We start from the raw sequence: 27238 nt of genomic DNA on the forward strand, positions 1-27238 counted from the left end.
AGAGTTTAAAGTTGTGAGTTTATTGCATATGTAACAAAAATGAACATGACCTCCTGGGTCCAGCCTACTATACAATCACTGTTTATTCCAGCTGGTTCCATAACCACATTAAATAGAACTAGTATTTCTTTAAATACTTTGATTTAGACATAAAATGAAACATTAGTGTACAACTTTCACAAAATAAATCTGCAATAAAAACAGTGGAAAGAATAACAAGGATAGCAGCAATACTTAAACATGACATTACAAAATAATAAATTAAAAAAATACATTATAAAGTGGTTGAGGAACAAAAATCAACAAATTAAAAACAGATCCATACTGTGTTTCTGGGAACTTGCTGTGCCACACGGCCCTGAACCTGGGCACCGGCTACGGAGGGCACAGCGGCCGGATCTCTAACACACACAACCTGCTGGATTTCATAGCCACCTTGACTTGATCTAAGTACACACACTGCTGAGCAAACTTYGAGTTCACCATCTGGAGCTTCAAGCAGCCTTTTAGAAACAGGGTCTTCTCTAACGTAATGCCCAAGTTAACACTAACACTCAAAACAGTCTCCTTTCTTCCCGATTTAAAACACACGCAGAGTGGTGGTCTCCTACATCCCTGAGCATGTAGTATAGGCTGATGAGCAGTACCAGGGCAAGTACTGGAGGTCTGTGCCACCGGAGCAGTTTCTAGGTTTGCCTTTAGAACAAGAGACGCGTGGTACCTTGCACTTCCTTCAGGTCTGATCCAAGAAGTATCCGTGTACAAGGCGGAACGTGTAACGACAAAACGAGAACCAGACTCTTCCATGTTATTCTTTGGGCAAGCTTGAGAAATATTGACCAGTTCAAATGCTGGCAGATCAAATGGGAACAAACACACTCGCAAATTCAGACAGCTGAGGTTACCAGAGCAGTCCCCGAAACCTTGGAGTATCAGTGACTCAAGTCTTGCAAACGCTTGTTTGCATTTTATCCTTCTCTGGCCTTGAAATCAGCCGTAAGAAGAACAAATTATCACTTAAAACCCATACTATCTCACTTTATTTTCTCCATCCATTCAACCAGCTTTAAGGCCTGCCTCAAATGCATGTACGGAACAATACAAAAAATGTCTTCATCATCACTGAAGTGGCACAAGATTACAAAGACAACACGACRGGAGAAGTGGTGAAGCTGTTTAAAAGAGAACTAAAGTAATTAAAAAGACAGTGCCCTATTCTCATTACTGTCAGCATGGAGGAGGTACCTTGAAAAGGGCTTTTAAATACAGCAAAAAACATACGGACTTTTCAAAACAACAATCCTTGCCTATTCTTATTTTGTGCATTCAATAAACACTGACCTAGCAAAGACATTAGGAACTATCTATGTCAACTGTATCATTGACATAAAGCTACTTGACCTATAGATCTCAGAATCAAGGGCCTTTCTTTACCTTCACCTCGCTTGGTTTTTACAGAGCCAGTTGCACTGCATGTCGAGCTTGTGTGATAGGATTTTTGTTAGTGGTATGTTTCAATGTTTGTTTTCTAAACTCCTTTAGCAAAAAAATTCCACGAGACTGCATGAAAATCTTTCGAGCAATAATCCATCTTGGATTTTTCCTATCTGACTGGTTTATTGCACATTCAAACGTACTSAAAGGATTAGGTGCACTTTATGAACAGGTATGACTTCGCAGCTGCTTTGAAAAGCCAGGGCCACGGGAACTCTGCTCCTCAGCCCAAGACTGCACAAATGGTCATCTGCAGACAGTCGCGTTTTCTCTCTTTACTGCAGCAGAGTCGCACAGTTTCCTTTCCGTCCCAATAACCAGTACTGCAGAAACTGGTCCCCAAGTGTCAGAAGATTCCTACAGAACGTGAATCTGTCTCTCCTACATAGTCTTGCAGTATGAGCATCTTTAGCCACCCTGTGCAAATCTCACAATATGGTACAATTTTACGTCTCCAATGCAATCCCCRCCCCCAGCATCAAATCACAAGAATCATGGTCAATGGAAAAACAAAAAGAGAAAGATGCCAGGATTTTGACAAGTATCTAACTTTCTGTCCTATCACAGTTTAAAGCTATTATCAAATTCAATTAAAAAAAGACAAAATAGAAATATTCCAGTAGACATCWTCTAAGAACAATCTCTTACCCACAGCTGAATTTCAATGCACTATTCCATAAACATAACATCTGTTAAATGTTTCAGTAATGACTGTCTCTAAAAACCAGGCTTGCCAAAGAAAAACATCCTATACAAGCAAGTCTGCTTTACTTAAGTTTAGACATGTTTGATAGATAACTGGGTCTTTCTGAAGTCATGTTATTTAATAAAATACTGTCTCATCATGGTGTGCAAACTGGAAAAAATGTTAGTGATTCAGGTATTTCATTTGCTTTTGTTTCCCCTGGGAAGTCATTTTAGCGATGTGTTAGAGAACAAACCTTTTAATATTAGTTTCAGATATTTGAAAAAAATAGCCTTATATGGCTCTCTGGAGAAATCTTCATCCCTACAGAACTGAAGTCATAAATCCTTCCAGTAACTTTACATAACATTTTAAATGTATTCACTATATAGTTACCCTTTTACATTATCCTCCAAATAAACCTTTCCCAAGGCCAAAAACTTCAGAACAGAATTCTGTTCTGTGAACTTAGCTTTTAGCAATTTCCATGTGAGTCTTCAAATTTCAAATCACACAAACACATTTCAGATAAAACAGTGGCAYTGAAATCACAGCTTTGGGATTGAATTAATTTTGTCCTTTGTCTCCTCCTTAAAAGGCTTCTCTGCAAGGTACTTAAATCTGAACAAAACCATGGAAAGTAAATCTGCAGGAGGAATTATTGTTTTCATGTGCAAAACAATGAGAGTTCAACCAGGACAACCAAGAAGAAATCATACAATACCATTTAAGCTGTCCCAGATTCCTTCACTTTTCTCAAGATGAGCCACAGTTTTCACTGGGAGCTTCCTGCTAAGGCAGAACATCATTTTCTTTGCCTTTCAGTTAGATGTTCATATGAAGTTATTTTCTGCTAGAAATTTACTTTTTAAACAGGTGTTCAAAATGTGCAATGCAAATTCTAGTGCCAGTCAGACACTCAGCACTCGCTGGGCTCTACGAGGGCTCAAGCTTGATTTAAGACAAACCAACCAGGTACGCCTACACCAGTTCCAGGTCCTCCACAAATCAAGCTCATTCTCAACAGCACTTTGATTCTCCTATAAAAAACCCACAGGTCACTGACCCTATCACAATATGTGTTACAAATCTAGCAGAATATCCTGTGTAACCAAAGCCAAATGCTGAACTTGGCTGCATTTCATTTTATGGGGGATGGAAGAAGGGGGAAGGGGTTATTGTAACAAAGGGGAGAAAAGACAGTTGGAAACCACCAACAAAAGCCCCTACCCCCACCCTCATCCACCAACAACAGAAGGGAAACAATCCCATCTCTAAGTTGTCTAGAGTTCCAATGCTTCAGACAGCTTAGCAGGAAGTTCACAGCAAGCTTCTTCTAGCTTTTGATTTGGTGGTCCATGAGCTAGCATCTGTTTCCTTTGGTTGCTTTTTCACTCCACAGCAAACCCACATGTCTCTTCCACAGCTGTCAACAGCTTCTCGTAAAGCTTCTCGTATGACTCATAAGGCGGAATGTCAATCCGGTTAAAGCTAGAGGCAAAACAACAGCATATTGCACCAGATGAGTCTAAAACAATTCTGGAAAAAAATATTTACTTCAGCTACATACAGATTAAATTTGTAAAATCACTGGCAAAGAAAGCATCAGCCACTTTCGCAGTCAAAGGAGACACGATAAAAGAGCTACATTTCTGCAGCTGGGACACACAACTTACTAAGGCTGCATTTGGGAGGTTCAGGGGGAGGAGACAGGGGCAGTTGCAGGAGACTTGCAAATAAAGCAAGACATCAGACAGATCTACTGCCTTCTCTGCCTACAGAAAATTYGTGCCTCTACTGAAATGGTTTCCTGTCCCTGAGAGCTCAGTTGTGTGCTTATACTCTACCAATAGCATGCTCTTCCTAAACTTTAAATCTGAAAGCTATTTTTCATAATCCTGGATGCAACAGTATGATGACGTTTTTATGTACTCAAAGAAAAGTGATACATATTGCTAGAAGTCATTTATCGGTCAACGCTTTTGCTGAAACATCCTGCAAACTTCTCACTATCCAGAATAATCAACCTGGAAATAGACCAAACCCACAGATAACAGAGAAGACATAAATCAAGCTATAAGAAGTCAATTACACTGCTAGCTGCAGAGCACAGATATCTCCAAGCTAGCAGAGCCCACYTGGATTCACCATAACCCAGTTAATCCATAGTCAGGACCAACGGAGCTGAGTGTACTTTAAATCAAGGCAAAGGGAAAGCAAGCATTGACATGCAGAATGTTTTCATCTTACCAAGTGTGGGCTTTCGGAAGGTTGTCTGTGTTTGCATCTATTAAATGGATGGTAAACAGTCTGGGTCCTGCAGCGCCTGTAGAACCTTACAGACAGACATTCTAGTTAATGCACTTCAGCAAAACATCCTTCATGCACAGAGTTTGCTACTTATAAAAATGCAAGAGAAAATTACAGTTCCAGTTGCAAACACAGGTATGCCACAAGTTAAATCTGAATATCAGTTTTGGAGCTGAAGAAGGGATGACAGAAGTGGGAGGCTGTTGATGACAAAGAACTTCCAGACTAGTCGTTCAGAAAACAGCTAAGTTCTATATTAACAGAGCTGCCCCTTCAAAAATGAAGAGAGTTCAGTACAAAGCAGCCTCTCCTGTAAAATAGAACTACATATTCTCATCTGCAAGATAGAGTTRACTGTGAGCCAACAGACAGACCATTATCAGGAGAGTCACAACAACCTCAGACACCATCACCTTTTCCGATAGCAGAATCGCAGTTTTGGGGAATTTGTTATAGAGTCTAAACATTTGTCATCAAATAATGAAGCGAGTACAATTTTCATATGCAATAAAGTTGTTTGATCAGCATTATAATCATGTGTGTGCTTGCATGGAATTTTAACGTCAGTCTGCACCATCATAAGAAACCGATATGCTAATAATAACACCAGTCAAAGTGCTATGTGATGGCAGATTTGCATAYAAGCTAAAGAGTTCCTCATCAGGAGAGCTGCTGACAAATGTAAAGCTGCTCTTAGGATCAAAAATTCTAAGCAACCAAGTTATCCAGTAACATGCAGATATTCTACTAGGGCCTAGTAAAAACCACACAATTTTTATTGCTTTCTTTCACTGTGGATTATCTCTGCCTCCTCATCAGTCACCTTGTAAAGCCTTGAAACCTTGAAGTGGGACACGTGTTGACCCCGTCACAAACTGCAACAGCCTGGCCCTTCTTTCCTCATCAAACGTTTCCACCGCTTGCCAGAACCACTTTACAATATTGCTATCTGCCATGCAGTGCTTTAGACGTGTGTTTGACTTCCAGTCATTCAGGTCTATCTTATCCAGGCCGCCTATGATTAGCTGTTAAAGGATTAGAAAACATTTTAACATTCAAAGTCATTTCAGGTTTGCTGCTATAAAAGTATACATCAAACTGTTTAACAAAGTGTAACATTCTTTACACACCTGAACCTCCGTTTTGGTACACAAAAATGCTGCAAAATAGTTTAGCTCAGGAAGTAACTCTCTCCAGTTAAACTGAAACGAAACTGGGGCAGAGGAGTATGCTTACCGAATGTAAAATTTCACAAGAAACTAGAGTCAAAAGTCCCTAACAAGACCTGCTTTTTAAAATMTATCTTACCTGAAAAGTACAGCTTTGTATATACACAAATCTACGCAYATTGTACGTTTGTAAGGGTACAGCTCGGACTTGGAAGACAGAGTACCCTCCGAGAGCTATGCAGCATTTCCCCCACGCAGGCTTGCTCCAGAGGTGCCCACACCAACTACCACCAAATCCTCCTTAGTTTATCTCAAAACACTTTTGATTTGTTGTGCCATAACAGACAACAACTACAGAGCAGCCTGCATCTGTTCACTGTCATTTGTTAGAGGCACTGACACAAACTGGACAGATGAATTCAAACTCTTTTCCAGATGAAAGCTGGTGGTAAAATACTTAAAAGGAAGTTACTGCTGGCTGTGAYTCTAAGCATCTAACTGCTTTGGGATGTAAATTGTAATAATGTGGGWTGTTGACTTATTTTGATCAACTCTTGATTGTCAGTCATGCGAAGTACAAAATAATACTCTAAATGAATGAAGTATATACCTCAAGTTCCTTCTGGTCAAACGGTTTGAGGAGATGTTGAGGAATAAGTTCGTTAAAACCCTTCTGCAAAGCCAGGAACTGTGCCTCGATTCCTCTCATAAATCGCCAGTTTACATACAATCTGGAAAAAAAACAAAAAACCCAAACTGAAAGTAGGTAAGGGTAATGAGATAGATGGACCTGGGCTTTTTTTTTTTTTTTTTTTTGGTCAGAACTGGAAAACACTTATTTTACAGAAGAGTTAAGATATACATTTTAATTTATTAGAAGTGCTTACTAGTTCTTTTTTTTTTTTTTATACCAACAGTTAATTCTTGCACCATCAACAGATAAACGAAGAAAAATTCCCAACTTAAAATAATCTTCCCAGGTCTTAGAGAAGTCTGTTGTATGAGAACAGTCATGTAATTCATGAGTTAGGTATTACCTTCTGAAATATTGATTTCATTAATTTTTTTAATATAGTGAGATTAATCTGYTCACTACCTTCTTTCCCCTACATTTGCAGAATATTTTTTTCCACTCTGCAGTACCTGACATATTCTTTCTTGTTATCTTCTGTCACTGGAATATTCCTGCCATTTGGTTTTAGTTCATGCTGTAAAATCCGCCCAAAAGCRTTGTGTTCCACACAAAAAGTATGGTCCAAAACAGGGGTGATATCATTCTCTCTGGCAATGAAAAGACAGGAGATAAACCTAGTATTTTTGGTATTTTGATTAATATCAAAGGTCATCCAGACAGTTTGTTATTTGAACGCTTAAAGAGAGTTAGTCTTTGGGATAAACTTAGTAATTATCCATCTGCAATTGTCACAACCACTAAAGGAATGATGCTACAACAACCATTTTCCATATAACTTAATGTATTTTGAAGAGCCCAAACATATGCCATCTTCACTTTCTTTTTTCTCTAATCCTAGAAGTATGCACTGACAATAAAAAAATAATTAAATAACACATATAGCAACCAACAGATTCGCTGCCAGGTATCAGTGTAAATTCATCACTTAGTAAATTTCAGGAGCATCAGTAACATTAAATACAAAAATTAAAACTGYATTTAGGAAAAAAAAATCATTGATGATAATGCAAACCAATAATGAAAACTTCCAAATATATACTGAATGTCAGATTTTGTTCAAAGTAGTATAGATTTACAGAAGTCCAGATTAAAATGGAAATGAATAGAATTAATCAAAGTTGGTACCTGACACACACCATTTTTTCTTTGAACAAGGCCATACTTCCTCAGAACTTTGTCCTGAGCTTAGATTTTGAGAGCAGGATATTCTATCACACCTATGTAAGATTTAATGATTTAGCATCTACTTTAGAGCAAAGAGGGCTAACAAAGAGCTCTATTTCTATGAGAGCTTTTCCTTGAGTACCTTGGACTTTTTTTTTTTTTAACATAGAAATAATAGTTTCAGTGATTTTGTACAGATCTCCCCCATTGCAAGATTTTTGCAAACTTTTTTTTTTGTTTGTTTTTTTAAGAACACCTATCTCACTATTGCCAACATACTCTATCCTATCTTCTCTACAGGTAGGCAATCGATAAATACAGTACTTACAAAATCCAGACTAAACTTTTGTGTAATTCTGGGTCAACAGATTCCAGATCAGAGAGCTGAATGGGTTTCCCCAGAAGTTGTTTGTAAAAGGGAACTGTGAAACCCCCGTTGATATAGTGTCCATGGAACACAGCCAAACCCATTATCCGACCAACAAAATGGAAATAAGACAAATGGTCCTGCAGGGAGAGGAGAGAGACTCACGCAGTGAAGAGGCACTCCGACACTGACATCTTGTGGCTGTATCTGCACCATCAGGAGTGTGCTGTATGTGCACATATCTGCAACCCTCTGGGCTGGAGGAGACAATTTCTCCTCGTAGCACAATCAAGAACAGAAGCATTTAATGATTAAACATCTCAAACAAGTATCTGTTCATTATCTAGCTAATAAATTGGATGCAAGTCCTCTAGACCTTCCAAGGGGTCAAACTCAGGAAAAGAAAAGCCCTGTGAAATCCAGACAATCCAAGAAGATAGGTCAATTCCAAACAAATAAGTAGTTTATTCTTTCTTTAACCACTCAGAATATTTTCTGTAATTTACTCTAGAAGAAGCAGGCTATGGGCTTCTTTCGATTGCACGCCTTTAGCGTTGCCTGTAAGACTTAGTTTTCAATAATCAGTTTAAATGCTATGGTCAAGATTCCCCCAAATTATCCCCCCCCATCTTACAGAGCAAATTAATCATCTCTGAAAAAAATTCAGCTGTACTACTACAGAATTGCTGCTTCTTCTTAGGGTCTGCATCAGTACAAGAAACTCCAAATCCTCTGCTCCATATTATATCAATAGAAGGATCATTAACACATTCTTATTCCCCTTCAATGTCTGTTTACTCTCCTGTCACGGCAGAACAGCTGTAGCAAAAAAGACTGCATGGGACCTCTGTTGAAGTAGGTGCAMTGCTCAGAACTTAATACTTACAGGATTGATAGAAGAGTCTGGATTGATTTGCAGCATGTAAATATTATCTGTAGAGTACTGGAAGAGTCCATAATAGGGATTCAACATTTCATGGCACAGTAAATACAACCATTCTCTGCCAAAAAAGCAGTATTTTAGAAGAATATAACTTTCACTGATGTTTCAGACAACAGAATTATTGCGAACCATCAAAATAGTCAGCAATTATTACAAATTTTCCGTTACAAATCAAATAATCTTGTATTGCCTCAATTTGCCCCACCTGTTCCYTAAACACTGTCAGAGACATGCCTAATGAAAAAAAAATTGTGCGAACAAGACTCTTTCCAAAAAACTTTGACTTTCGTACACAGTTCAGATATTTAGAGTCCAAGAGATCTGTTCTTCTGCAACCTTTATACTACAAAGGATTACTAAAACAAACAAAAAATCCCTATTGTTTAAAATTAGCTCAAACACTGGAGATCTTTAAAAAAGATGTTTTTCTGCAAATGCTTGATAACCAGAGAATCTCTATGTCTAAAGAGACCAACGGGGCTGAGAGACCAAACCCATTAGCAGTCAGGTATGTTCTCTCACCTCAATAATATCCATAGACAGGAATGGAACTGAAGCTATTTTTGACCTCCTATTTTACTATTAGAAATACCCCTTTATTACTGAAGTTTGTAAATGATGTCCAATGCAAGATGCAAAATATTCTGAGAACTATGAACTTTAATGCTTTCAAATGGCGCTGTACTGATTTTAAACAGCCCTTTGCAATAGATGGGCAATTAGGAAAGCCATCAGGAGAGTAAGGATGTTAAAAGTGGAGAGACACTCCAGGCTGCCCTTGGTAAGTCAGCTCAAAATGTTTCAACGTCTTTCCTTTGTCCTGTGATGGGTTACGGAAAGACATCTAGTCTGGTAATGCAGCTTTTGTGGATTTGAGAAATCACCCAGTGAATTTACAGGATGCACCTAAGCCACTGCAAAGAGGAGTATTTTGGTAATGACTGATGTTACAGTCAACTCCAGCACTTCCTTCAGGTCTGATGCAACTCCTAGTGGATCATCATCATCATCATTTTTAAGAGGGAGACAAATTTTCAAAAYTTTAAACTTTATTTAGGGTTAGTTTGTCTCCAGTGCTGCTCCAACAGATCATAGATCTACTGAACGTGGCTCAGAAAACAAGGAGGAATCTTTAWCATCTTGCAATCCTTTCGCTAAAAATCAGACAGGTGAATTTAACAAAACTTCCATGGGGATTTAGTTTTTACTTCAGAGTCTAGATGATTCTTGGAAGACCTCAGTTTGAGCTGCTCACACTTTCAGCTACAGAACAGGGTCCTGTTGCTGGGATCAGCATTTTTCACAGTAAGATCAGCAGCATATCAGAGCAATGTTAATTCCAATAACATTCCCAAATTCAAAATACTTGGCATGAGCTTTTGACACCAGGAAGGCTGTGAAAGATCTTTTAGGTCACATCCTTCTACTTTCAGTCTACTTGGAAACGAAGACCGAACCCAAAACCACTCTCTATAAACCAGATCACAAATGACATAAGCCACAGGTCACTTTAAGGGCAATTTTACAGTAAAACAGTGCTGGACAAACAAAGCAAGATCTCACCTTGCTACTCCTCCATAATCCAGGCCCTCCTCTCCTCGAAATTTTACCATAAGCCTCTTTTTCAAATCTTTTGGTCTCATCTTCATTATCTGACGGTAAGATTCCTAAATACATRTATTATTACAGATTAGACACTTATTTCCTTCCCATTATTAAGTCTACTACGAAGCACTAGCATAAACAATACATATTGTTACTCAATTACAAAAATATTCATTATATTGTTAAAGTACTAACCTAAAGCAAGTTCCAATGACACCTCGGCAAGACTAGGTGGTATCTTTATTGCATTTTGCTATGCTAAAGTAATCCATTCCAAGAATGGCAGAATTCCCAGTTACAAGCGCTTTTAAATGCCTAAATGCAGAAGTGGTAATATCAAGCAACGAGATGCCCTTCTTTCTAAGTTCCCATATGCTGCCATTTCTAAATGAAAAAGAACATTCAAGCTTATCAACAAAACGATGAGAAGTTTATGCAATCCAGCTGTCCTTGTTTAAGGCACGGGAGCTTTAGAAAATAAAGACTCATACTGGCAAAAAATTGGTTTTAGTCCCATAGTCTTCTATAACCAGTATCTGAATCTGGGGAAATTAACTTTTTCTTTACTCCCAACTATTCTCTAAACTATGTTTGAAAAGCCCTTTTAAGTTTTTGACCTGCCTGACCCATGCGTTTGAAAGTAAAAACTCATTCTATTAAATACTGCTATGCTGTATTTCAGTATTTCTTCATAGAAACATCCAAGYCAAAAAACGATCCTTTAGTTTCAAGTGTGTATTTTACCACAGCTCTGCCAACTCATCTGATGCTATCAGATTCACTAYCTCTCTCACAAAGCAGACTTTCTATCATCAAAGGTCAGTTTTACTTAACTCACAAGGGATGAAAGTTGCTATGACTAGTCATATACCAACCAAATACCTCAAATATCTCCTCTCTGGATACTTCAATGCGGCAGTGACCAGCTTGTGGTTGCTGAAGAGAGAGCTCATGTCTCAGAACTTTCAATTTTTGTACCAAGTCTCTTTCATATCTCTGTGCAGGCAACTCCTCACCATCTTCTAGTGACCCCTCATTCGGAGCTGGCAGAGGCTGCTGGCTGGGCTCTTTTAGCTGGCATTGATGGCTTTGAAGGAAAATGACTTAAATGAATTAAAAAATTTATTCTAGAAGCAAAATAAGACAGGTATAAAACAGTGATGGAAAGAACTGTATAAATTCCTTCCGGAGTACTTGGAGTGAAATACAGAATTAAGTGAGTAACATCATTATCTTTAATTCAGAGATAGAAAGAATATAGGTATTTACAAAAGCCAAGAATCTCAGCAATTTCCAGCTTAGCTTTTATTTGGCAATACACAGAAGGCACGCTTGGTTACTGCAGAGCATGATCACTGAATGCTGACTGAGCAGTAATCGAAAACTTCTCAGTGTTTCTCCAATGCGGAGGCAACTTTCAGGAGTATAACACGAAAACAGTTCTCTAATGGAACAACAGCTTTATAAACATAATCATCTAACAACCACTATGAATTTTATTTCAGCTCCATGCAAAATAAGGCAGAGGATTCATGACAAAGTATTGTATCTACRGCTATTAAGAGAGAAAGGTATACTTGTCCCACACAGCTGCAGCTCTCTATATTCATTTATCATTTTCTGTCAGTGCTGTATTTGGATTGTGGATCAATTATTTGTTAGATCCAGAGATTCCCCAGCTGGTGTCAAGCAGAGACTGCTTGGATCCAGCCAAGACTCTGAGCTCAGGCACGACGAGTGCTGCCAGGCTGCTTCCAGGCTCAGGCCTCTGCACGACGCAGAGCTTGAGCTTCTTAAATCCCACTGAACCTGAGCTGGCTGTGCACAGCACCAGGAGACCAGACTCCAGCTGGCTTTATGTTCCTCTTGTCTGGAGTGCAAGGGAGCATAAAGCTAGTTCAGGTCTAGCAGAGCTAGTACACAGCTAAACCGCTAAGCCAAGAGGCATGCACTGAACCATCTGGTAGGCTCTCCAGCCCATACGCCCGAATCTGCATTCCAGAACAGCATATTAGATCCAGCACATCTCAGAAATTTTGCGGAATCAGCTTAAGACCGGTGCTGTGCTGATGTAAGCAAGCCCTTCCCTAACCCAGGGCACTGCAAAGCACAGTGAAAACATTTTTGAAGAGAGTGCATCAAGTCAGCCAGGTCAGCTGCAACCAGCACTGAGAACTGAGGCTCAGGGCCTGACTACATCCACACAGAAATCCATCCACTTGTATTTGTTCCTCCAAATCCTTAGGATTCATTTTTTTTCAGTCCCTCACAGCTACCAGACTGCACTTAAAATTAGACAAAAATGAATAGTTTAAGAATCTACATTTGTGAWGAGTTATTTATCATGCAAGGTTCTTACTTCATGATGTGATGTAGTCTTGGATCTGTGAATTGTGTGGTTCTGTTATTATGATCTACAAAATATATTCTTCCTGAAACTGTACTTCTAACTTCCCAGCCTGGAGGCAAAGGTCCTAGTTCATCACAATTCACACTGTTAAGGTCTCTAAGGAGAAAAGCAAATAAAAGGTTAAAGTACTCTTGAAGTTAGGATAAAACCAACTTACTCAGGGGATGGGGGGGGAGAATGAATTTGGTGCTCTGTGATTCTAGACTACAAAAGGCTAGGAGGAAATAGAGGAAATGACATTTCTTCACAGCAAAATTTCACAGAAAAATTCCATTTAGCACTAATGTGATCTACATGAAGAAAACTGAACAATTAAGAAACCAAGGCCTCTACATTAACCACTGTCTATGCACCTAAAACATAAGAAGCAAAGATGACCAAACAGTAAGATCATATAAAACAGAACAAAAATCTACCTCTTTGATTAGTAAGATTAGAATCCTAACTTTTTGACTGATAAATCACTGAGAGTAAGGTCTGACACATTCAACTCTTTCATGCTAGATAATTTTAGGAATCATTCTTTACAAGTGTTGTTAAAAGTAGACACTTACTTTCAGGTACTATTTGAATTCAATACAGAGGATGTATTTACACCTAGAGAATGTCAAATGTTTACGGTCTCAGGTGCTAAATATAGGAAAGACATCAAGATTGGCAAGAAAAGGAGGGCATCCTTGAAGGTTATTGTTTAGACAGAAAAGGTGTTCTCAAGTGAAATTTTCTCTAGACAGCTGGCAGGGATTCATCTGTTATCCAGAACTGAAGACACCACTCTATAGATTTTCTTACCTAAACCACTTAACATCAATATAAAGCAGTAAACTGAGACACTTTAGAAAAGGTAGAAAACACTTTTTGTACACCAAAGGCTTCATTAGTGTCAGAGTCAGTATAAGCTAGCAGGGGGTATGCAGGGAGACAGACAAGCCTTTGTTAGGCTGCTTAAAAGAAGATTATGATTATAACCATTTGTTTCAATCAGCTGTGCATCTGAAAGTACTTTAGACATCTGATTACATCAAGTTTTAACCTACATCTGTGCTAAATGCCAAGGTTAAGTTTCCACACTGATTATCCTCCTGCAAACTAACAGTAAAGAAAAATCACCTTTAACTAAAACAAGACAGTRCTACCTGTGTCTCATGAGACCCTGCTGTGCCCACTTAATGTTGCTAATCCTGAAAGCTTGGCTCTAAACTTTAAGATTTGTAGAGAGAAGAATCAATACTTTCCATTAGGACAACTGGCATCACTGGAAGAAGAGACAAGGCTCTGGGCACACAAGACTGACAAGTGACTCAGAGAACGAGCATCATCATTTCTTCTTCCAACTGCATCACCTAACCTAACACAGCTATTCACCCTCTCTACAAGCCTTATCTTTCATATCCTTGCATATACTGCAGSTGCATCAATGGTCTATCCTACACTACTTCATTATCCTTTTTCTAGTGTCTTGTATCTCACCAATCAAATATACACAGCCAGAGCACAAGCTGAAGAGTTACAAATTTCGGTTTTCTCTCTTGAATCTGGCATGCAGGTTCAGTGCAACAGCACAGATTCAGGCCTCCTCAAGGAAAGCAGCCAGACCTTAGTCACAAAGAACCGGATTAACTGCAGGTTAAGTTTTAAAGAGGCTTTACTACATAAATCACATGGAGGAATCAAATTTTTCTAACTGCAAATCATTGGTCTAAAGCATTAAAAAACCTCCCAATGCTACTCCAAGTTTTAAGATGACCAATAATTTCTGCTTCAGCAGAAGCGGGCACTTCTAAAGCAGAAGTTATCACGTTCAATACTCAAGAAACAATGGCTTTAAGGAAACAGCCACCTTTTCCTCCAATTTGCAGTCCAAACTGTTCTCACACACAAACATTTTAGGTCAGATTCAGAAAGCTTAACTTTATCAAAAGCAAAGTCACATCAACATCTTATGAGGAATTTGTCCAATGGGAACTCCTGAAAGGCTATGTATTTTTTGTTTTGTTGAATATGATACACAATTAGTGTATTTTTTTTTCAAACAAGAGTAACCCTTAATTTTTGGTGAAAAGCTAACTAAAGAGATCCCAAATTACTCCATTGCTGGTATCTCTTCCTTTACTCAGACGAGTAAAATTTTTAAAAATTCAGCTTATTGCAATACATCAAAAAAGACAACTGACTCTGTAACTATAAATACATACCTTGGTATCCTGGGGTCATGCCATGTGCTAACTCCAGTCTGTGTGTGCAAAAAATAAACCTGTCCCTGTACCGTTGTCCTTTGTTCTACAAAAAGGGAAGAAAGATAATCTAAATTACAAATCTGAAAAAAGGACAGTTTATTTAAACCAATTAGMGTATTATTTTTGTCAGAGCTGAAGAAAATACTTGCGCTAGCCCATCTGATCTCTTGCAAGTACGGGTTCTTTGTCATTAAACACTTACGTCCTTCATAAACTTGACTATGTATTTCAAAATTCTTTTTGAAACTCACAGATCTATATACCAACATGTTTTAATTTATATTTCTCTTTTTAGATTTTGAAACAACCCCAAACCCAGAACTTGATTTCTTTACTCCTAGATGTGGCATGCTCTTTTCCAAGATGTAATTTTCTCTTAATCTTATCCTCCTTAATCTTCTCCTTTCCTACTGGTTTCTTTGTTGCTTTTTTATTTTCTTGATCTTTCCTCAAATGTGGGCTCAAACCTACATGACATGCCAAGGGGGAAGGAAAAAATAGCATTACTGTTCTAGTTTAAAGAGCTCTTTACATTCACTCTCTCCCTGGATACACAGCCAAGATTAGCAGTGAATTTTCTGTAACAGCATCATAGCACAAACTCATGTTTAATTTACCATCAACTTCTCAGCACATCSTGGAGTAGCCAACTGTTAATTAGCCAGTCTCAAACTTACATCTGCACAGCTTAGCTCCTTTTCCAAACAGCAGACCATTAGATGTACCTCAATACTGCATGTTTTAACAAGTAAATCACATCTATGTATTAAAAAAGAGATAAATTTTCTTTGAAGCCTTTGGAAAAACGGGAACAAATTTTGCAGTGCTGGAAAACTCTTACCATAGCCTTCCGGTAGGTCAGGCGACTGGTGGCCATGCGGTCTGTTCTGCGGTGTCTGTACATGGCCTCTGACTTCGGGCGTGCGAAGGCGCTGCGCCTGCAGCCTCTGATCTTGACTGGGGGATTCCACAAAGCGACAGTTCCCTCCGCCCGCGGCCCCCGTAGTGTCCGTGTACGGTGCTGGCTCCTCCATGTAACAGCTCAGTGGCCTTCCTGGTCCAGAGTCTTCATAAACCGTTCTGAAAACGGGGAAACTTCAAGAGTTTCCATCACAGAGAAGTGAATGCAGAAGTAACTAGTTTTCTCTCTCTCAACTACTTCGAGTACTGCAGCATTTAACGTAAGATATGTCACTTTCTTAACACTTTTGCATGCCAAAWTTCTCAGCTATACCAGTGCTAGAAGCACTGGTATCAAAAAATATCAAGTCCCACCTAGTTATACATACACTTTTTTCATACCTGTTACATATTTCCAGACGAGACATACTGGTCAAACTGATGTTAAATATTGATGTTCAATATTTCTACTGTGTTCATTATATTGTTTCCACATCTAAACCTTTTTTTCTAATTAAATGCAAAAAACCCCAATCCTTACCCTTCATTCTCCAAAAGCCCTCGGCAGTCTACTACAGAACCTCCTGTGCCTATTCTGTCCCGTGTCTGTAAACTGACTGAAAGAAAAAACAAATCAAAGTTAATATGGAGAGAATGRTTATGCTATAAAAGCAAACAGAAGCCCACTAATGATCATATAAGATAAAATATTAAGGAATATTATACGCTATGCATGACAGTACATCATTTATCACAACCTTTCACAGTCRTAGAACATTTTTCATTTAAAACTTGGGAGAACAGAAATTGCRAGCATCACCACTTCGGAACTTCAGCAGAATTTGAGAATTACCAAATATGCCAGGAATCTACATCTCTTTCAGGTAGACGCAGAAAAGTAAGCCTAAAATTACTCACCACTAGATGTCACCATTGTGGCGGGAATTTGAGTTTTACCAAAAACATGCAAATAGATCTCTATCGAAAAGATTTTTTTTTTTTTTTTTTAATGAGATAAATTAGGCATAATACAAGCATTGTCTAAAGTGACAAAACCTTGCTGGAGTTTGCAGATAGGTTACACAAGTCAAAGTTCAAGAACGGGGGGAAAAAGAAAAAAAAAAGTTCAAGAATAAAACAGCAGTTTGCAAAATGCCTCCAGGTCTCCTTTCCCAGTCAACATTTTTTGCCCCTACCTCGGCCTAAATAGCATTAGCTTTACACAAATAATATTCACCCTTCCAGAGTTACATTAAAAACTTTGCCAAATTCATTCTTTCTTTCTTTCTAATATTGTTTCCAACTATCAGCTGAGAGAAAACAAACTCCTATGCAGGAATACAACAAAAAATTTCAGGCAATGTAATTTAGTCCCATTACATGAAGAGGACATTCCTTTAAAGGCAGAAGAAGGCATGGAAGCAAGAACTGGCTACAGAAGCTTTCATTTTTAATACAGTATTTCTTCGTACAGTGTATATACATAAGATGATGAATGTTTAACCAAGAAAGTTCTTACCCACTATTTGGCCTCGTACAGCATCAGTATCTGTGGGATTTAGTTTGCATAGATCCAAACGCTGGTCTGCAAATGAAAATTGGAAACATCAAGAATACATTAGAAGGGAGGGAAAAATAATCTTCATCACTCGAATACAAAGCACTACAAATCCTTGCTGACTTTGTCAGGTAGGAATCGCTCTTACATCCAGTATCTTTTAGCCTGCTGATGGCATTGGAGAGGAGTCGGACACACCCCAGGAAGCCAGCTCCCTGTTTCTTGTGGATTTTTTTATGGTTCCATACACTGATGGTTATGGAATCGGTTTTCCCAACATATCTAGAAGAACACATATTAGAAGAGTAATTTTAWGAAAAAAATTAGCTCTTACTCCACATTATTTAGGCTTTACTTGGTAAAAATTCTGACGCATTTTAGTACATTGGTTAGGCTGCTTTTTTATTTTAATACAGAAGTACTTAAGGCTGAATYGGTGTTATTAATGAGTTACAGTGCTACATACAGCACGTTAAATAGATGTTGCTGCAGCACTAAGTACAGACAGCCTCATTAAAAGTTATGTAGTACAYGACTTAGAACTTTTTGAAATTTGTTCCTAATATTTTGAAGAAAATCAATACAACAAGGACAATATTTTCTAACAGCTTGACTGCACTGCTCCAGTAAAGGTTACTCTAAGTAGTTGTATCTAACGTACAAAGAGTTGCTTCTAAATTCAAACACCTAAAGACAACAGAAGTACCTGTCCACAAGCAAGTATTTTTTTCTTACAGCAAAAACCAAGCCTTTTCAGGAAATGTGATTTTGTCAATCTCGGCATTTCATTTGCTAGCTAAATCTCTGGAATATTTTATTTATGATCTAACGAACCACTCACAGATCATAATGCTGGTTCCATTTGGGGTCCAATGTGTTCTTCACAGTGTCAGTTGAATGGCACTGACCTGACCCATCAACAACTATTTTTGCAAATGGATCAGGAAGTCCTGTGAAAAGGAGAGGAAAACATGATACTTTTTTTCCCATTTCTTCCAGGTTAATCCTRTCACAAGCTTGTGGGGAGGGCTGTTTGCTTTTGGCAGGGGGGAATGGGGAATGGGGAATAAGGGAAATTCCTTCAAAGAAAGGAAAATTGCTATTATCCTAAAACACTTTTAGTAAAACCAAAATACACAAATGAGCTCCTAAATAAAGGGTAACATACTTCTGTCATGCAGATTTGTCAATAGTAGTCAATAGTAAAAGTTTTTCAAAAGCAAAGCTTAAAAATTGGTAAATTACGCACATTAAAGTGATTGCACATAGTGGCAACTAGGCATTTCTAATCAGTCCTTGACATAGCATTGAGACGGCAGCACCGGGACCCTTCACTCGTGCCCTTGGCATGCTTTACAAACACAGGCGTCCGCGAGAGACAGATGCTACCCATCACCTACACAAAGAACTGCAAGCAGCAACCCCCTTGCAGCCCCAGCAGCCACAATCACAATCAGGATTTAGGAGTCCCTCGGTCTTTCCAACCCTAACACAATTCAGTGACGTGAATTCATATGTGATGCAATGTTATTGAAACGTGGAATCACTGAACAGATGAAACGCGTAAATGAGCAACGACCATAATACACAAATAACAAATAAATCTGAATAGGTCAAGAGCAGAAAGTTACAACAATTAGGAGATACTTACTGAAGAAATCTTTCTTTGCAAGATTCTTGGCACATAATACTGCAAAACAAAATATCAGATAAACAAATCTTAGAGCATTAAAAAAATAACCTTCACAGCAATCACAATAGTCAAAATAATATCTGATATTAATTCAGAAAAAGAAATATTAAATGTGAGCATTTTTTTTTAAATCTGTGATTGGAATATGCATTTACATAAAGAATGAAATTCCTCTGCTGCTTTTGTTCTATTGTTACAACGGACATAAGACTCAATGAACGTCCCTTTTCATTAATCCTCCCAAGTTTCCATATGGCATGCTTACACACACGCTAAATCAGAATTTTGTTGTTGTTTCAGAACCATTTTAGACTGCAGACTAAATATTCTGAACCAAGAATGCTGCTGGAACATGACCTCTACTGTAAGCCCAATTTAATATAGTGTCGCCTGCCACTCGGTTCAATCTTCGCAAACAAAAGATAGCTGATAAGTCATAAAACAAAACGTTAGAGGTGTGCACTAAACCAGCCATGAGCAGTTTTCAAATACAAAACTTTTTGCCATAAGAATGAAAAGTCTTCATCCTGGAGAAAACAAGTATAAGCAAAAAAACATATACTCTCATCAGTATTTTTATTTTCTTTTGGAAGGGCAACAAATGAGACATCATTTCCCCTCTCTCCAGTACTCTAAACAGCACAGTAGTTTAAGTAAAAATTAGATCAGGAAACTCACATCAATCTCCATTTCTATTAAGTCTATTACAAGCTGGAAGCCTGATTTTGCTTTTCAGTAAGAGCTGCTCAGAACAATCTCAGTAATTCAAGTTGTTCAGCATGCATTAAACTCTTATAAGAGGCCAGGAAAAATAACTACAGAGCCAAAAATGAAAATATTAGAGCTCTAAGTTATCTAAAGCTGGCATCCAAGACAGAAATATAACTATAAAAGAAATACCCATTTTCAAGGTAGTCTTGTTATCCACCAAGCTCTGATCTCTAAGCATCAGAACGAATGCTCAAATAAAATACTCAAACGGTCATTTCACGCGTCGCGCACCCAGCAAATTCCACTTTCGCTCAGCCTCTCTAGGAGTATTTACACACSGGCACTAACTCTGGATTAGGGCAAGTGAAGAAGTGGTAGCAAAAACAGGGAAAAAAACACCTCTGTTTTTACACATCTATTAGAATTCCACCTCTCAACTCTGTAGCAATACTCCCTTCTKCTAAAATAGCTAGCAGAATGAAAGCTAGCTAACCTCCCAAGGCAAGCAAGCAGAGTAAAGCAGGCTGTTGTTTAACCCAGATGTTTGGGGAAATATAATTTTAAATTCTTTGTTTTGGCAATAATTAAAGGAGTCGCAACAGGAAACTATTTTTAGAATGGATCAAATAGTATTCATTTCTTTTGTTGGCAAAACTGCATAATCAGAGAAAGCGTCTCTTGCACTGTTTTAACACCCACTCTTACAGGGAGGCATGACAGAGCAAAGTTTAATTTTCACTTACTATTGCGAGTACTTTAAAGGAAAGAAAATACTAAGAAAACACAGAACAAATACAGTTAAAATTAGAATGAAATTCTGAAGTGCTGGAAAATACTAGTCAAAATAAATTTTAAGGTTCCTGTAAGCAGAGGAGTTTTTTTTTTTTTTAAGAAATTAAAATAACTCAAGCCACTTCCCATCTCCAATTCTAAGAATACATTGAGTTGGAAAAGTATTCCACTCGAATGCTAATTATCTGCAAACAGTATGACTTTATTACTATTATATTTATTCTACATTTCAGGTGCGCTTTCTAGAGCTCAGCAGCAGACTAAGTTTCTAAAGCTATTACTGAAAAATTATATTCTTCATTTAACTCTTTCCCTTTGCCAATGGCTCTTGGGTCTATTGTAAAGGAGTACAGCTGCCAATTTTCCAATTGCAGCCCAGGAAACTCTCAATTTTACGTTGCAAAAATCATTATTCTTTCTAGCAAGAAAAATATTGACACAACAGCCAATAGCCAAAAGAAACCTTTCTGGAGCAAACTTTAGAATCAGGCTGCTTGAGACAGACCATTGCCTTTGCTCCACCAATTGCATATTAAAWATATTTTTGCTTCGGCAGGTTTAAGCGCTCGATCTCTTAAAAAACATGGATTTTTAAATTCCAGAAGAGAAACAGGTGACAAAGGTCAGCAATGGGAGACTTGGACAGGAAACTCTGCCGGTGACTGAGCAGACAGCCCCTCCCTGCTCTGCAAAGCTGGGCTTACGCCAGATTTTCTTCTTAAATGCATTGCCTCCAACAGAACTTGGCAAGATTGCCAGCGCAAAACGACTGCTGCCACTGCAGGCCTGAAAACCCTGAACTCGGCTAGATTTAGTTACAAGGGCTTAAAAAGTTATTAATGTCTGCCCTGCCCCGGAGGTGGCTGCCCCCAGAGCGCAGGGGGACGGGACGTATGCTCATCTGTGAGCCTGGCAACGGAGATGCTAGCACCCTGCACAAAGCTGCAAAGCTGTCTTGGTCTGTGGTTTTTCTTTTTTTTTTTTTGGTGAGGTTTATGGCTTGTCAGCAGGAGAAATCTCACTGCATTTGTTGCAAAGCTGCAAAAGCTGCTAATTCTGTCGACTGTCTCTCAGAAGGCAGAATATAAATGACCAAGACATGTTCCAGCTTGACCAAATACTTGTTTATATGCCGCTGTAAATTGCTGTGCAGCACTAAAGAATTGTTTAAAAAAAAAAGGCAGAAGCATTCCATCCCAAACAATGGTGAAACAATGCCTTTACATCTAGATTATAATATTTATAAAGGGATGGGAGTGTATTTTTTTGTTTTGTTTTGTTTTGTTTTTTTTAAGTACCTGACATTATTGAGATAATTTCAAAGGCCAAATTAGCCAGCTGGGTAAAGCACTAGTGTGAAAGTGTATTTGGCAGACGGTAAAGGACAAAGCCTTAGACAATGTCAGTATTCACCCCGGGGACATCTTCAATGCAGATATAAGTTGAGTTAGTCAAGTGGATCCTGTGCCAGACCCCAGTTGTCCACCTGGCTCCCAAAGCAGAAATGAATCATCTGCCATGGCTCCATGGCTGCTGCCTGAGCAAGCTTTGGGCAGGCAAATTACGGAAAGCACCRAGTGACACCAACGTCTCAACAACCCGGACTGCAAATTGCATCAGAAACCTGCTGCTTCAGCAGCGAGCAAGCTATCTCTGCAGCAAGACCAAAATTTTCCTGAAAGGAGGCAGACGAAGGCAGCCCAGACGAGGAACTGTTTCAAACCCCCCAGGGAAACAGGGCCAGGTTGCAAATCCAAGCCTTYGCAGGCAAGTTCCTCCTCTTGAATTGTCCACGCTCGAAGGACAGCTGCCAATCTGCACGATGGTCCTCGAATTGCTGTTTCTCCACCAGCCCCGCACACAGTCGCCTGTAACGTTTTCCCACCTCGCAGCACAGAGCTAAGTCACCGCAACTGTTTTCCAAACTGTACTCTGTAAAAACTAGTTGGTTGTGTTTTGGGATATAGTACGAAATACAGGCAGGCAACGGAAAATACTTGGTAAGAATGGGATACTAGCCTGTACCAATGTGACAGCAGACAAACTGGAACTGCATTCATTCCTACTTTTGCCATATGCTCCAAGCCAACTAAGTATCTTTTTGCTCAAATTAAGGACTTCTACATGTGGACAAGATCTGAGCTAACAGCATTCAATTTAGCACTCAATTTGAAGAAAAGAAAACAGCAGTATATCCACATCTYCCTTTGGAAAGAGGGGAAGGTCATACAGAAAGATGCTAGCAAATACACTTCTCAGCCATCCTTGGCCTTTCTTTCTCCTGTTCYAAGTTAATCATTTGTGCTTGCACAAATATGCCACTAGATTCCAGGATATATTTGTTTTACCTTTCTGTTAGAAGGTAAACACAAGCTAGCGGGCTGATGACGTAGAAAGGACTTAATATTTACATCTGTGTAGGCTATCTTTAATCTTAAAGATAGGTACCACAAATTTATCATAAGCATTAAAAGCATCTCACATTTTAAAACATCTTGTTTGTTTTAAGATAAAAGCAAAAAGTAAGTGACAACTGTGAAAGTTCCTTTGGAGGAGAGTAAAGATCTTGATAAAAAAAAATAATTGGCATAATGAAACTGAAGTTCAGGCACAGCAGTCAAAAGTAAAAAGGCTGCAAAGCAGGTCAAATTTGACGCATCCCAGTCATGGAAACATCTCCGACGGTGCTTCGAAGGCTGCCTASCTTTCCATCTGTGAACTTAGCAACCTTTGTAAGAAATGGGCTTGTTCTGCCTCTGAATATATGACAACAGCCAGCTAAACACATCAGCTGTTTTTCAAAGCAAAAATCTGACCATTTTGAGATCAAGGATGATCAAAAATCTGACCAGTTTTCAGGGGGCTGTATAGCAAAATAGTGTGCTTCAAGTGTAAAATACTCTCCAAAAACCAAATACGCAAGCATCAGCTATCTACTATATACTGCTCTTAAGCCCCAAAGTCCTGCGGCCCTCAATGAAAAACTTTGCTGAATCTGTTCTGGGAAATCACTTCTCATCCAAATAGTCCRGAGTATTTTCTGCGGAAGATAGTCTGAATACCACGAGCCAGCCATTCTGAACAGCCTTGGAGAGCGATTCGGCRTATCATTCCTATTCCGTGCACATAACCTTACCGGAGACTTTACTGCAGATAAACCTCTGTTTTTATTTCTACTACTAGGCGACCCATGGAGGTTTTAAGTGTTTTGTTTTCTTAAGGCTGACAATCATGTATGTTTGATAGGGTACAATAGAGAGTTTAATGGAAAAAGAAAGCTGGCTAAAAGCACTAAGTGTGTAAAAACGCAGTCTCTCTACAGCTGCCCACATCTCTGTACTAAAATATACCATTTTATTCATAAATTGAAGTTTAAATTGTCACCACAAAAGCCAAGGTTTCTATTCTAGTCCTTTTTTCTGTTTGTTTTAAGAATAGTTTGGGTCTTTCTCTGACTGTCTGATTCAGACTTTGAAATGCATAAATCCGCCGATGGCTTTAACTTTTCAGCAACAAATCCGAACCACCGCAGTGCTCAGCGTTCACAGAAAAGACAGACATAACTAAAATCTTGTATTAAGTTTACCAAACAAACCAATTTAGTTGTATGCAACTAATTTTAGAAACGCGTATACATAGACATGTACACATTGTCCTTTGTTAATAATCTYAGTATTGTAGTGTCAGCAAGATTTGCACCCCAACATGTGAGCCAACAACCCCCCCAACCCCGCCATCCTTCAGGGGCGGCTTACTTCACACCCTGACATTTGCAGACTCTGCCTGAACTCAGGTTAGAACCAGACTACAAGATTAAAGCAATACTTCGTAAAAAAGAAAAATAAAAGCTAAATTCTCAAAGAATTGCTAGATTTGATACATGAAGCATTTTAGTGGCCCTTTTGTGTAGGCTGCAGTGAAGAARAAAAAAAAATCAAAGCCTCTTTTCAAGGCATCCTTTCTTCGTGGGTTGGAATTTGGCTTCATATAGCCGGTTGCAAACACTAAACAACTTTGAAGAGATCTTCAAAAACCACACACCCAGAAGTCGTCATTTTTATTAGTCCATTAACATGTCATTAAAGTATCTACTTAGTCAAGCATAAAAATGCAGTGCTACCTAAACATAAAAACACCATGCCTATGAGAGAGTTCTCATAGTGCGGACTAACATCAAGTTGACAAAAGAGAACATTTTCATCTCCAGGATATCTACAAATTACTCAAATTGAAAAACCTTCTTGCGTACTGAAAACAATAAGTCTTCTCAGTTTATTTATACAAGCAAGGGTATTTAACATTTAACACAATTCAGCCTGTGTTAAAGTTAAATATCAAARAACCCTGTACTGGACTACTGGAGGAAAAGGACTCATTAAATTGCCAGTTAACTGGGACTACATGCCACAGAAGACAAGAAAAGCAAATTTTAGAATGAATTGACTGAGATATAAAACTTGGAGAAATGCTAAGAGTTATGAACATGGCTGAAGAACTTTGTAGAGGTGGAAAAAAAATAGGGAGATCAATAGGAAGTTGAATTAATGCTGATGCATGGAGTCAGAGAAAGACAAGGGAAAATAAGCAAGGGGAAATAAGCACATCCAATTACCCTTCATGCTAACTTTTCTCAATCTTCTTCCTGCACTCACCCATAACAAATGCCTGATACGAAGGCAACCTTCCAGATTAAATGTTTCATTCAATCCTACCTCTTACACCGGTTTTCTTACAACTTTGCTATGCATTCCTCTAACTCAGGCCAAGAACCTTCTCGTACCGTCTACAGAAGCTCCTGTTTCCTAGTTGGCTATAAAACCCAAGTCCCCCTGCCATCTCCGAGCTTTGCAGCCTCAGCCCTGAAAGCAGAAGCTACCTCTGTAGTTTATTTGCGCCAYATACAACGGGACAAATCCCGGCTATATTAAATTCCTACCTCTTACTCAAACTGCAGTTTCAGGAACATTTTTCTTAAGSGAAAACCCTTCATTAACAGCTTCATTGCTTCACCTTACGGTTCTTCCTGGCCCTATATTGTCATCTTAGTTGCAATAAACATAACAACAGACACTGGAGCATGAGCGAGACGAACTGTTGAAGYCTCCACTGCCACCAAGGAAATATCTTTATATGCCCTGCCTCACTTTCACATACCTTTTTCTTGCAGACCATCTCCCAGCACTATTGAAGGACAGCCACTTTCTTCGAGAACAGGAATTAAAGAGTTAAGTGAGTTAACACTATCTGCAGCAGCTGGAAGACCTACTCTCAAAGACAGCCATTCGCAAAAAAGCTTCATCTATTGCACAATTTTACCAGAGAAAATATATTACTTTACATTCTGTTGATATATATCCACTGYATGTTTTTTAAAATTCAATTTTCCATCCCTACCAACACATTTGCCAGAACTACAACCAAAAGGAATAAATAATTTTGTAGAAAGAGCRTTACTAAAGTCCTTCAAGTTTTTGCTTTGGTGAACGCATCCCCAAATCATCTCCCAGCTCTCTGAAAACACAGTATACACTCAACCTTCAGCTATCCTGGTCAGCTTCTGTATATGCTATCTAATAAGAAATGGAAATATTGGGAAAGAGCTCAAGATTTGTTTAAGCCACAAAGGATRATATTCTGTTCTCAGTGCAAATTCAATCCCATAGCTAACAGCTAACCAAAATAAATTTCAGTGACAAAATTCCTACCGCAAATACAAAACAGCATTTCACATTTACTCCACACGTTATTGTGCAAGTTGTAGTTACTGGGATCAGCKCAATTCTGGATTTCTTCCCTTTCATATTTTGTATCTTCAACCATAAGACTATACACACTTGCATCCAATAATTCATATTTTCAGGCAAACTGTGTTTATCAAGATAGACTTCTCTGAACAGTTTGCATATACTTGTGCTCACATTTTGAAACAGATCCCAACAGGCACAGTGTGAGATCATCCCTGTAAAGTTAAAAACATGCCAYGAAACTATGTAGCACAATTTTCTTTAAATTACATTAAAATTGAGGAATAAATCCATGATGAAGCCTTAATACTTAGCTGTTAAACTTACCCAAGCACTGAAAAAGCATCTGGAAAAAAATTCCTAAAGCATGAAAAACATGTTCCTCCACCCACATACACTCATAACTCAGATTCCAAACTGAATTTTACCAAGATTGCCAAAAATATTTTGCACTTTCAACACTTGGAGTTTTCAAAGCACCTTTTTTCAAATCTATACAAACATTAGTGTATGATAGGACTATATGCACTCAACCTCACATTGCACACAGGTACAGCTGGGAATCAAACTCAAAAGCTCAGCTCTTCCCTTGCCTTTCTACCACGCCCCCGGGCTTCCTGGAAACAAAAGGTGCTTTCTAGAAATACCGTAAAGCCTTCAGCCACGCAGATTTGTTTCTCTGGAAAAAACAGTGAATTACTAATCAAATGCAAAAAAAAAAAAAAAAAAAATCCCCAATCCTCAAGATGTGGACACAAAACG

General features: G+C 38.6%; 1 protein-coding gene across 1 annotated transcript; it reads right to left on the reverse strand.

Moving 5' to 3' along the window:
* SMURF1 (SMAD specific E3 ubiquitin protein ligase 1) lies at window positions 1–25568 on the reverse strand. Its single transcript, XM_085309400.1, has 18 exons — window positions 25513–25568; window positions 19188–19309; window positions 18378–18486; window positions 17685–17818; window positions 17498–17563; window positions 16520–16595; window positions 15920–16158; window positions 15037–15121; window positions 12791–12937; window positions 11314–11518; window positions 10390–10493; window positions 8770–8884; window positions 7845–8023; window positions 6802–6939; window positions 6269–6389; window positions 5313–5514; window positions 4430–4505; window positions 1–3670 (listed from the first exon to the last, which is right to left on the reverse strand). The coding sequence occupies exons 1-18, from the start codon at window positions 25566–25568 to the stop codon at window positions 3571–3573; spliced, it is 2274 nt and encodes a 757-aa protein (XP_085165526.1). The 3' UTR covers window positions 1–3570.
* Between the last annotated feature and the right edge of the window lie 1670 nt (window positions 25569–27238).

Source organism: Rhea americana, unplaced genomic scaffold (assembly GCF_003343005.1).
Source record: "Rhea americana isolate MKP2758 unplaced genomic scaffold, rheAme1 scaffold_297, whole genome shotgun sequence".
Classification (NCBI taxonomy): domain Eukaryota; kingdom Metazoa; phylum Chordata; class Aves; order Rheiformes; family Rheidae; genus Rhea; species Rhea americana.